The sequence below is a fragment of the Lipotes vexillifer genome, unplaced genomic scaffold (assembly GCF_000442215.2).
Source record: "Lipotes vexillifer unplaced genomic scaffold, Lipotes_vexillifer_v1.1 scaffold652, whole genome shotgun sequence".
Lineage (NCBI taxonomy): Eukaryota > Metazoa > Chordata > Mammalia > Artiodactyla > Lipotidae > Lipotes > Lipotes vexillifer.
Genome location: NW_006779703.1, coordinates 754,853 through 767,576, shown reverse-complemented (window position 1 = coordinate 767,576; position 12,724 = coordinate 754,853). Strand labels below are relative to the sequence as shown.

At 43.0% G+C, this 12,724-nt stretch overlaps 1 protein-coding gene across 5 annotated transcripts in view; it reads left to right on the top strand.

Annotated features, from left to right (window-relative positions):
• The window catches only part of LRRFIP1 (LRR binding FLII interacting protein 1), a 149,920-nt gene that overhangs the window by 87,256 nt on the left and 49,940 nt on the right, over positions 1-12,724 (top strand). For 2 of the 5 annotated variants that reach the window (XM_007452903.1, XM_007452902.1), the window contains exons 3-4: positions 6,377-6,421; positions 7,046-7,096. The exons of 2 other annotated variants lie outside the window; for them this stretch is intronic. In XM_007452903.1, coding sequence (XP_007452965.1) covers positions 6,377-6,421; positions 7,046-7,096 — 96 coding nt within the window. Of the gene's footprint in view, positions 1-1,126; positions 1,145-4,704; positions 4,753-6,376; positions 6,422-7,045; positions 7,097-12,724 lie in introns of all 5 variants that reach the window. One more of the 5 variants, XM_007452905.1, reaches the window with a different exon arrangement.

The following is a 12,724-nucleotide window of genomic DNA, read 5'->3' as shown; positions in this document are numbered from 1 at the left end:
CGGCTACGGATCTATCCAGATGGCCCAGGCACCCCAGCCCTCCTAGCCACCCACTGCACCCTCCAGAATGGTTCTTTTCACCCGTGCGGATGATGAGAACCGACTACATTAGCTGTGCTTGGGGGCTGTTTCAAAGGATTATGAGCTCCTTTTTAATGGATTTATTAAGGAGAATATGTAGATATTCTTTGGGAAATCTGAGTGAACCTTTTACTTTGTTCGAGAACCTACACTAATGGAAAAAAAAAATGGTGGTATGATGCCCAGGTGATCTCATGATGAACAGAGTGCATCTCTTGTTGCTACTGACCTGAAAAACATTTCTGTTGGAGGAACAACGTTCAGTAGTCATAGTGTTGAATATATTGATCTGTGCTCACCCACGTAGGACTAGAAGCACCGAGTCTCAAGTCTTGTAGTTGTGGCAGTGCCTTGGACAATGCCTGACTCAGTCAAAGTTTTGTTGAATGAATGAATGAACGGATGGGTGGAGTAGACATCTCAGTCTTACCTAGAGATTACTACAAAATTAGGAGGAAGCTCTAGAGCAAACTAATATGTCAAGGTATGATAATAAGCTTTTCAAATTTTTTTCAGTTATATTCCAGTGATCACTCCATTTGGCTGGAATTTTCCTGGTATTCTGTTTTTATCTGTTGAATTTTCCACGTATTCTGCATGAATCAGAACGTGAAAGCCTCTTTCTTCACTCTGTGAATTTGACCAGTTGACTTTCCAATTAAGTTTCTGTACTTTTTTGTTAAACTTTGATCACGGTGAAAAGAAATTTTAAATTGAAAGTGAAGTTCTTTTTCCCATTAACGGTAACAGGTTATACACACTTCTGCATTAGAATAGCAGCAGGATTCTTGTAGACTTGTGTGGACATGCCTGTGTTTCACCAGTATATCTGAAATAGAATGTAAAATCTGTTATGAAATTACTGATTATTTCAACGAGACTTCAAGAGGCTTTTTTCATTCGTATTTCACCAGTTTTCACCTTTTTTTCTAATATGGCTTTTATTCATATTTCTAGGTACTTACAGAACCTTTCTTTCTGATGTTTATACTTCTGTAACTGGATTTTATATTTCTTTCCCAATTTCTTTTGCCCTCCTCTATAGATCTATCAGGTTCAAAAGGTAGGCTCTTCCTTCTTTATTTTCTAATTTGCATGTACTCTTTTTCCCTTGCCAAGGACCTGGTCACCTTTCAGAAATAACACCTTTGATTGAAAGCTCATCGAAGTTCTTACTGCTTCTTTTACTGCTTTATTTATGAATCGGTTTGAACAAGAATGCTTAGGTCCCCGCTTCAGCCCACGCGCAGAGCAGCCGCCAGCACACATTTCTGTGTACTGAAAGTTTTTCCCATCTCCCTTTTCTCAAGAAACTAGAAAATCGTTGAAGAAGAAAAATTAACTCTAAGACAAAATAAAAATCACACCTCAGAGTTTGGAAAACCTTTTGAAATCAGATATTTAAAAAGAAAGATTATCCTGTCATATAATTCTATTAGGAAGGGTTTAAGCTATCGAGGCATATTACCATACATGAGGAGATTATTACATGCTGATTTAAAATCTGAGTAAAAAAAGAAAATGGTGATATAACAGTAAAATCCAACAGCTTAAAACACACCTGCCTTCTATCTCCAGTATTCTCTGTTTCCTAGTATTTTGTAAAAGCAGCTGAGGTTTAGAAATAAATACACTGAGCAGGCCAGACACAGAAAATAAAGAGGAAAACAACCAAGTCAGTGACTCCTGATCCAACAATAACGAAGGAAGGAGTAAGCGGTTCCCTGGGAACTTATAGAAAGTGTTTACAGTGAGTCTTTCCCAAAAATGAATTGTTGTTGCTTACGACACCTGTAATAGCTTCGTGTTTACAAATTTATTTAGTTTATAGATAAAGAAGGACTATATTTGTCTTTGAGAGCAGCTAAGAAAGTCAAAACAAGGTGACTTAATTCCATAGGGTAGAACATGCCGACCCTTTAAACACCCTACATCAGTAAATTTAAAATTCTGTTTCTGGATTCCTTTACCAGCTACAGTTCCAAATTGCCTTTCCTTCCTGCCCCCCTCACTCTGCGTAAATACTGTCCCCCAGAGTGTTAAGAAACCAGTTAAGTAGGTGCCAGAATCTATTTGGACTTCGTTAGTTTTTGCAGGGTCCACTTAGAAATGTGTATTGAAGCTAGAGTTCCAACCCACACACAGAGAATCTAGGTAAGAATTTCATAGGTAAAAGACAAGGCCGGGGGCTCCCCTGGTGGCGCAGTGGTTGAGAGTCCGCCTGCCGGTGCAGGGGACACAGGTTCATGCCCCAGTCCGGGAAGATCCCACATGCCGCGGAGCGGCTGGGCCCGTGAGCCATGGCTGCTGGGCCTGCGCGTCCGGAGCCCGTGTTCCGCAACGGGAGAGGCCACAGCGGTGAGAGGTCCGCGTACCACAAAAAAAAAAAAAACCCAAAACAAACAAAAAGACAAGGCTGGGAACCATCACAGTATCCGATGGAGCAGGACATAATTGCCTAAAACCTAGACAAGGGACTCCTATGTGGTCATTTCCACTTTGATTCATTCCCATCTGGTGCTGGATCGAGATTATTTTCCTTTTACCAACTCACCAGGGATACACCCTTAGAACTTTGTCAGAATGGTCATTTGTATACAAAGTACAGCTAGAGGGAGCACAGGAAGCCCTCCATGGGAAAAGAGATACACATTTTTATCATAAAGATGTGTCCAAGGGAAGGGAAGGCTTTCCTTGTCACTGAGACTCAGGAAACGGAAAAGGAAGGAGTAAAGGCTCTGTTCCGGCCCATCAGCTACATCCATCACGGTTTCTCTCCTGCGGAATCAAAGCTGTTTCTGAAAGTCAAGCACTTCTGCATTCGTCTGGCTTTTGCTTCCTTCTGCATGACTCGCTGGCTAATCATAGCAGTTTACATGTGCAATATCGTACACTTTCTAGAGTTTGCTGTGCTGCCACTGCCAGCTAACACCAGGACTACTTGTTAACCGCACTTACTGTTGGCAGGGGTGTCCTCCCTCCATGGAATGGCGTGGAGGTGGAGCTGTAGAGCTACAGCAGCTGTTTATTAGGCCACCTGTGGACTCGATGAAAGACTTTAAATACTGATTCTTAGTTTTGTCCTAAAAGGACCAACAGGTAGAATGCAGTATTTGATATGGGTATAGAATTGGCCAAAAAGGGAAATATGGAAATAGAAAATCGGATAACACAGACTTCTTTTGCAATTTACTTTTTGTCAATTTCTGTAGGCCCCCCTCCTTTTTAAAAACCACATTTTCTTTCTGTCTTTGCAATTAAGCCTTGAGATAAAGGAGGGTTGATGGCATCAAATTTTCATATCTGGAATTTGACAGTGAGAGTGGGGCTAACGTGAATTGAACTCAGAATAGCTTTAAGCCGTTGCATTTCACTTAAACTGATGTTAAAGCATGACTTGAGGAGGTGTTTACGTTTATTTCCTTTCTCGATTTATAGTCTAAGGAAAGGAACTTACAGAAAAAGATCTGGCTTATGTGCTCCGGATATTAGGGTTCTGTATTGTTTGAATTTTTTAAAGCACTGTTAAATTCTCCCTCCTGAATTTCTTCTTCCAATTTTCTACTTGCTGCCACCTCTAGAAGAAAGGGGCAAGGCCATCGAAGAGCCATATATATGTTTTAAATCTGGCCGCCCATCAAAATAAATGGAAACTGAACCAAACATAGCAGCAGCCTGTTTTGGTCATTGTAAAACAATTTCAAAAATTGTCGTGTACTCTAGCATCCAGTTTTTTTCTTCTGATGATAAGCTTTTCACGTGTAAGAGGAAAATCCCATCTGTGTCATACGATAGGGAGGTTTGGATGGTTGTTTCTTGCTTTTCTTACTAGAAATTGAGGGAAAAGTGAGGAGGACAGCAAAGCCCCATTATTTGAGAGTCTACCTGGGTTCCCACCTGAATTTGGAATTGCTGTATTTAGTAACAGTAGTAGCCACCCTGAATCTGCTTTTCTGTTTCTAACTCGGGCCATTGCGGTTTAGACAGGCAAGCTGAAACCATGGAGGTGTTGGCTAAAGAAAACACCAAGCAGAACTTTTCTTCCCTGGGCCAAGACCGCTTCTGCAACAGCCTGCTTGGTCATCTTGCCATCAGTGGCATGTTATAAAGACGTCCCCAACCCAGAAATTCTCGAGGGCCTAAATTTAGCATGGCTATCAGATAGCTGGAGCAAGTGTACCAGAAATCTAGGGGCAGCACACCATTTCTCCCCCTCTCCCCCTTTCTCATTCCTGTTGTAGCAACATGGGAATGGCTTTGGCTTCTCTTCAATCGTGCTTTATTCCTGCAGTACATGCCTGCTCTGAAGGCATGGACAGCTTTACAGAGGGGCTTGAAAGCTGCTGGGCTCAGTGTGAATTCCTGGTCTCTGCGGAGGCCACCCCCTCGCCCCAGGACTGCTTAGTCCTGGGCTCTCTTGTCTTCCCCGAGGGAGCGGGTCGGGAGGCTCTGTCTTCACAGGCCGCGTGGGGGTCAGAGCCTGACCATGTGCTTCCCTGCTTTGCTTTGGCGTGCTACCTTGACCCTGAGGCTTGGCACCAGTTTGGAAATGCATGTCAGAACAGTGTCCTATGCGATTACCGTTGCACTTCTTGCCTCATTTTCTTTCCCTTCTGTCTGTAGAAATATTATGGGCTGGATACAAAGTGGGGCGACATCGAGCAATGGATGGTAGGCCTTGAATCTGATTTTTAAAAGCTTAAACGGTTTGTAATTGCATTCTTCCACAGTTTAATTACATGGCTAGATCCCTGTTGCACCCCAATTTGATACTGAGTGATTTCCTGCTGGGCATGCTTGCATCTGGCCTGGTTGTTTACCTCCCACGTGAAGCCTGGTTAGAAGGTGCCCTGGCCAGGGTTGGTGTCAGGTCTGCTCAGTAGCAGCTGACTCCTGGAGCTTACAGGCCAGCGTTTGTGAGGGTCTCCACCCTGACCATGACCCCGATCTCCTCTGCAGTGGGCTCCCCACTGGGGACACTCAGGCTGGGCGTGTGCCCCCGGCGCGAGAACCTTCCCACGAGCTTCCGGTCCAGCCAGCTGTAGTTGGAATCCAGGGGGACACGTGATGCTGCAATTCCTTCACTCACGATTGCAGTCAGCTGCCCGGTCACCCCATTCCGACCTCTATGCTTCACTGCTGGGTAGCCCCCAACCCCAACCTCATCCGCTGTGCCTGAGAAACCACTGTCCTCTGGTGAGAAAATTCCTTTACCTTCTCACCCTGTTTCCTGGCACGACTTAGCTGTCCTCCTTAGTCTGTTAAGAGCTGGCCCGCCCCTCACCATACCCCTGTCCTTACGACCCTCCCAGGGGGAGATCTTGCCCCCTGGCGGGAGGTTCTAGAAGGGGGGGGGGGATTCCAAGAGCTGTCCACTGGTCCCGAGGGAGCCGGCTTCATGCCTCCTCTTATGGATTCATCCACCTGAGCGCTCCCCACCTCTTCCCGTCCTTGTCACCCTGCTGACTGGCCTCACGGACATCATCACATACCTGTAGCATTTGAGAACCTGACCAGTATGGAACTGTCCTATTAGATGTCCCTTACACATAAAATAATCTAAGGGAGTATAAAATTACCTAACATTTAGAGATCTGTGTATAATATAAAAGAAAACAGTTGTTGAAATATAAAGAGCACACAATTTCTCTATTTAAAAAATTATTAACTTCAACCTCTGTTATGTGTAAGCCATCATTCTAAGTTTATATGGCACAGGCGGATGTATGTTTATCAAATCGTAAGACACAGTTAAAAGATGTGTCAGTGTTTTATATACCACTGAGAAAGAAAAAAAAAAGTTGCTCATTATAATCTTGAGCAACATGGATGATAAGATATGTCCCAACTTCAGAGATGTCCAAATGCAAAATGGAGCACCTTAGAATGCAAAAAATATAGTAGATAGGGTGGCATCCGTATTGGATCTCTTATGCAAATGATTTCTCTTCCAGTTCCTGAAGAGAAGTGAGTATGGTTTTGAATGTAAGAAGAAAAGTAGGCTGATTTAAATGGACCACATTCGATTTGGAAAAAATTAAGACCCTGCTTTTCACCCAACACGCACTTGCTTTTAAAGCCAAAATGAAATATGCCGATTCTTTGTGTGCTTAAGCCCCCCACCCACTTTTAGAAGAAAACATTTTCCCCCAGTGGTTTAATTGAAGCCTTTAGGCAAAAGCAAAGAAAATATTTGTTTGACATTTATATCAGAAATACTGTATTACGGAGTATCTAAGCCTTCTCCTGTGTCTGCCCTAACCTTTCTGTGCTGTTTCCTCCGTTGCTTTGGTAGGAAGACAGTGAGCGCTACTCCCGTAGATCCAGAAGAAACACGTCGGTTAGTACTGTGTTCATTCATTACCTCAGCGTTTTGACTGAAATCTGATTTGCAGTTTTAATGGCTGAAATACATAAATTGTCTCTCTATCCATCTGTCTATATGTATATACACCTATCTATAGATCTGTATCTATATCTATATCTTAATGATACTTATGAAAGAAATTAACTAACACTGATACTGTTACCTAAACAAAGACTGTGAACTCAGCTTTTAGCATTGTGACCTGACTTTGGTGAGGCGAGAGAGGGTTTGAAAATTTTCTGAGTCTTAATGTATTCATGACAGTTTTAGTGCTTTTTCGCTATTGAATACCCATGAATAATTTGCAGAGCAATATGCATTAAGCTACATGTTTGTAGGTTACCAGCGAAGTGAACAGCATCACTGTAGTGAAGTTAAAGTCATGTTATCCAGAAACAGTCTTCTGTTAAACAGAGGTGCACAAACAAAGCCCTTTTGGCAAAAACCCAGGCTCATGTGCACTGAGATTTTCAGAGGGGCCTGATCTGCCCCCCTGCCATGTGTCGGGTCAGCCGCTTCCCTCAGAGCTGGTCACTGGTTTCTCTGTGTCTGTTACATCATCGCCTCATGGTTGTTTTCATCCTTTCTTTTTACTAGGCGTCTGATGAAGATGATCGCGTGTCAGCGGGTAGCCGCGGAAGTCTGAGGGTCAGTAACCAGATGGTTGAGTTTGCATGGTACAGTCTGTGTCCACGCTCCTGGCCCTTCCATCCCTGCATTCAAAGTTCTTGTTCATTATCCCTGTAGCCTTATAGTCAATATCTAACTAAGGTGCTTATTTAAAATCTGTTCAATGGTGGGATGTCTCTTTGTGATGTAGAGAGATTATTGATAAGCGTAAGCAGTTTTGTTGTGTCTTTCTCCCCAGAGTGGAAGTCCTCATTTCTTCTTGTTGGTCCACATCACAAAACGGCCCCATTTAGAGTAAGTTGCCTCATTGCTAGCATGGTGAAGAGGAGCACGAAGGCTCATTCTGTCCTAATGGAAGTGCACATGCTCCCCAGCAAATTGGAGTCTCGGTTAAAGTAACTATTACTCAGTGATGTTTCCCATAGCTCCTTGAAAGCTGCTGTAGGCTGCTGGTGGAACACAGGGGCACATTGAATCCATCCAGCCTGGGGCCTCAGGAGCCTTTCCTTTCATCAACTATAATGAAATCTCTTCATCACTGACAGCCTGATGGTTGATAAACACAAATACACATTTTTCCTTAAACATTCCAAAAATCTTCATAATTATACTTGAAAACATGGCATGCTTTGGGAAGTGAAGTCGAGAAAAACGTGTTTTGCTTAGTCCTTTAAGTCAGTGAATTAATCTGAGCGTGTCAGTGTAGTTTACCACTGGATTAGAGCTGCATCTCTCTGCTGCTAATAATTCGGTCTCAACACAGCCACTCCATTTTACAGAAGGACCGTATGGGGCAGAAGGCTTGTTTTTAATCACCGTGGCAATTAAATCGTGATGTAACTCCTAGCCTTCTTACATACGCACCAAATGTACATTTAATGTAGCTGTCTATAACAATAAACTATAAAGGTGATACAGTCAGCCTTCCATATACCCAGGTTCCACATGATTCAACCAATCACGGATTAAAAATATTCGGAGGGAAAAATTCCAGAAAGTTCCATAAAGCAAAACTTGAACTGGCAATTATTTACATAGCATTTTACATTGTATTTACAACTATTCATGTAGCATTTACATTGTATTAGGTATTACAAGTAATCTAGAGATGACTGAATGTGTACAGGAGGGTGTGCGTAGGTTATATGCAAATACTACGCCATTTTATATAAGGGACTTGAGCATCTGCAGATTCTGGTATCTGGGGGGGGGTCCTGAAACCAACCCCCTGCAGATACCGAAGGATGGCTGTACACTGTTGCTTTGCTGTTAACAATTGTCATTGTCCTGAAGGTGCCAAAAGCATATCCATCGTGGTTTTGCCAGAAAGTTACAGTTCAAAGGTGAAGTCAGTTAAAAAGCTTCCTTGCTATTTGAAACTTTCTCCTTAGCCATGTAGTTGTAACTTCCTCACATACCCTCTGACATGATTCACGCAAGAGGAAGTAAGATTTATGTAACCTAAACGTTATCAGTGCAAAACTCAGTTTGCAGAATCTGTAGACAAGGGTCAGAAATTACAGCTGTCCAGCAGGCACAGGAGAAGGTCGGGTCCTTGGAACCAAGGGAAGAAGATACCTTTTCAAGAAGGGACGTGATCATGTGAGCACAGGACTCACGTGACCACTGGCCAAGACGCTGGTGAGCTTGACAAGGGCACTTTTGATGGAAACAGTGAGTGCAAAACCTGACTGTTTTGGGCTCAAGAGAGAATAGGAGAGAGACTGGAGAAAGAACCCAAACTCTCTTTCAAAACAGCATTTTCCGGGCTTCCCTGGTGGCGCAGTGGTTGAGAGTCCGCCTGCCGATGCGGGGGACACGGGTTCGTGCCCCGGTCCGGGAAGATCCCACGTGCCGCGGAGCGGCTGGGCCCGTGAGCCGTGGCCGCTGAGCCTGCGCGTCCGGAGCCCGTGCTCCGCAACGGGAGAGGCCACAACAGTGAGAGGCCCGCGTACCGCAAAAAACAAACAAACAAACAAAACCCCAGCATTTTCCATCTGCGATCCTCCTTGAAATTGTATTCAAGATTTTGTTTGTACTTGCATTTTTCTGGGAAAATAATCTGTCACTTTCTTAAGATTCTCAGAGCTGATCCCAAAGAGCTTAAAACTATTGTATTATTAGTGGTTGTTTGGGTGTTTATAGCATTTATTTCATTTTCAGCGACTTTAACCAGAAATGAGCTAAATTTCTGTGCTGGACACCATTCTTTGCCAAGATACAAGCCTATTTGTTTTACGATATAAAAGTTTATGGAGGAGCGCCACAATTAGGGTGCTCAGTAAGAGATGGGGGCAAGGTGGAAAGTCAGCAGTGGGTGGGTTTTCGTCGCTAGCCGGCTGGCGTGCTCCCCTGCTCTTTCCCGTGACGCACTTGATCTAAAGAAATAACTCACGTTAAAAATCACAGACCCTGAGAACTTGGATCCTGGGGATATGCGTCAAACCTTCTAATTTTTACAGACACAGAACAAGCCCAGAGCAGCGAGGGGGCCTGCTCAGGGCCAGGGTTCTGTGACAGCATCAATCCCAAAGACCCTCGGGGGGCCCGTAAGTGGCCTCTCCTGGTTGGCGGGCGGGCAGGGTTCCCCACTGCGCCTCCCCCGCCGGGGGGGCTCATCTCAGGCCATCTCTGCGGAGGGCCAGTTTCTGCTGTTTTTCATATTTTAATATTTGGAAATCTTTCGTTTGCAAAGTTCAGCGACCCTGTTACCTCTTGACTTTCTCAAAATACAGGCCTTCTTTACTCCACTGACGGTGACGATAAACCCTTAAAAATGGAAGAAATTTCTTTTTTTCTAGCGTTTGGACATTCTTAGAAAACCTAGACTTAGATATCATTAAGTACTTAATTTTCTTTACTTAAAAATTGAGAGTGACACCTCTGTTGACATTTTGCCCAGTATAAATAGAATGCTTTAGGTAGAGGAGGAGAAAGGATTGCTCAGACTGCTTCAGATTCCATGAATTAGGGCAACATCTGCCATGGAAGTTTCATTTAATGCTAATGGATTTTATGGTAATGCTAATGTAATTGCGTTTGTAAATACATATGAGATCCTAGAAGTCATGAAAAAAATTTAATTTCATTAAGATTTTCAAGAGTGCCTGTTTTTTGTTTTACGTTTCTGTTATGCCTTAGGTAGCTTTTTAATTGATTTTGGGCAACTCTTTTCTGTTGTTTTTCTCTTCCATCCACCTCTGACAGTTGCAGCCTGACTTGGAGTACGGGGGTCCCTACGCTTGGGTGAGATGATTGGGCAGACATGTGGCCTGATCCTAATAGTGTTGCGTGGGAGATAGTGACCTGTGGCGTTTCCACTAATCTCATGAGCATTCGTACACCTTTGTTTTAAAAGACACACATGCCACGCACCTGTTCTTACCTGGGGACTGAGAGCCGGAGGGCAGGTGCACACACCACAGTGAGCTCTCTTTTGCCCAGAGCCTCCTGGGTACAGCTCTGACCCTCATGGGTGGGTCTGGAACCCAGGTGTGGGTGCTTGACCATCTCCCGCACCCGGCGGCCTGTGAGCACCGCTGTCTGCCAGGCTTTGGGGTAGCAGCTGCAGAGACACCAGATGGGAAAGACGGTATCTTCTTCAGGGAACTCAAATCAGATCAAGAATTCCCAAGCCTCTACATTTCCTGTAAAAGATTGAATTTAAAGTCATTTTATCTAATGAAAAATTGATTATTTTCTGATCTGTATCCTTTCAAATTAAATGTCCCAGTTGGCTCTTTGGCCAGAAAGTGCTCTTTGAGAAAGACCCCAAATCCAGTAACAAAAACGAAGCCTTTAGATTTAAATTCAGAATTCCCCTTCTTACATCCATCTAGAAGGGTTTGTACGCCTTATGCTTTCTGAAAACCTGTAAACTTAAATTACACTAAAAGGAAGAAAAATGTAGTCTCGCCAGCGTTAATCACACTCAGCATTAAAGTGACTCAGCCCTGAAATTATTATAGCGGATTATACACGTCCTCACTTGAAGGACTTTTTCCAAAAGGATTTTGTGCTTCCTTCATTCCATTGCATTGAAAAAATATCTAGCGAACTCCGGTTTTTAAAATATATTTTTACCCTTAAGATGATAATTAACGGGACCATACATCGGCACAGCACACTCGTCGCCGGAGTCTCCCGGTGAGGCTGCTGTTCTCCACTTTAAAACTAAATTGAGTGCATCAAGGACTGCACGTCAGAGCTTTGATTTTGCCTTTCTTATTTTGTTTCCCATCTCTAATGCCCTTGAAGGTGCTCTGTCTTTTGACTCAGTAGAAGAATACCTAAAACTATTCATTAAAATAATAACAGTTGCCTTTTGCATGGTCACGCATGAAGTTGGTTATGCTTTGACAGCACTGCATGTAGTTGTTAGCATTCTGACTAATCACAAGTTACCATTAGAATAATTGGTTTTGATGGGACATTTATTCTTATATCTGACTTATCCTCTTTTAGAAAATGCTGATGGGTGAATGTCTTTATTTTGTTCTGTCTTAGAGCAGTGCTTCTCAGTGTTACTATATGTAAGATTCACCTGGGGAACTTGTTAAAATGCATATTCCCGGGCCTCTGGGTTTTCCGATGTCCTGGGATGGGAAGCACGCCCCGTGACCAGGATGCAGGTGGTCTGAGGAGTGTTGAAAAAAAATTCTGTAAAACAAAGCTGGGTGAACATCCGAGACCTGACTTAAGATGAAGGTGATATATGCCTTCTGTGGACCTTTGATTCTAATGTTGTTACAGTTAATTTTCAACTCTCCTTATGCCACTAAAAACAGCTCCACCCATCTGAATTCAACACAGAAAAACTACCCAAGAGGAGAAAGTTGGTGTGTTATTTAAGAAGGCCAAACTTCTCACTACAGAGATGTTGTTGGTGAGGCCTACAGATTTGGGAGTACGTTGTAGGGATACGTTCTCTGTGACAGAGTTTCATTACGACAGAAAAGTGTGGTTCCACAAAGCCTTCAAAAGAAGGGTTTTTCCTGCATTTTCATGGAAGGCCAGAAGAGAAAGGGACAACTGAAGGAGGGCCTTTGCTCTCCCAACCTTCACCCACCCTCTGCTTTACGCTGCAGGCTAAATAAGAGAATGAGAAGATCAAAAAGGAGAAATCCATCTACAGCAGTATGTATTTTATAAGCAACAGTGGAAAGCCAGAGGGTTTATATATGTAATACATTTTTCTTCCTTATTTATTAGCAAGGGAAAAATCATCTCAAATTGATTGACGTTAGCCTTCAATACTAATTTTTTCCAGAAACTAGCTTCTAAACAGATATCAGAGGAATAAGACTGAGGTCTGAGATACACGAGTCCTTAACATGCAAGATCATTTCTCGAGAGAGAGAAAAAAAGGAAATTAGACTGCATAAAATTCCTGCCAATCTCCAAAGGTTTTTTACTAGCAGATTTATTTCAGAAATGTTTTAATGTACTCATAGTTTTAAATTTTAATTTTGAAGGATTTCTACATACTCTTTTTCATTTAGAAACTTCGAATAGACTTGCTTTTGAATTGTAACACAAGTAAGTACACAGTTTTATAGTCAGGGTTTCATGAATCTGGATTTATAGTCTGCCCGGAAATCCATATATTTATTCTTCATCGTCACAGCTGCATAATATGTGCTGAAC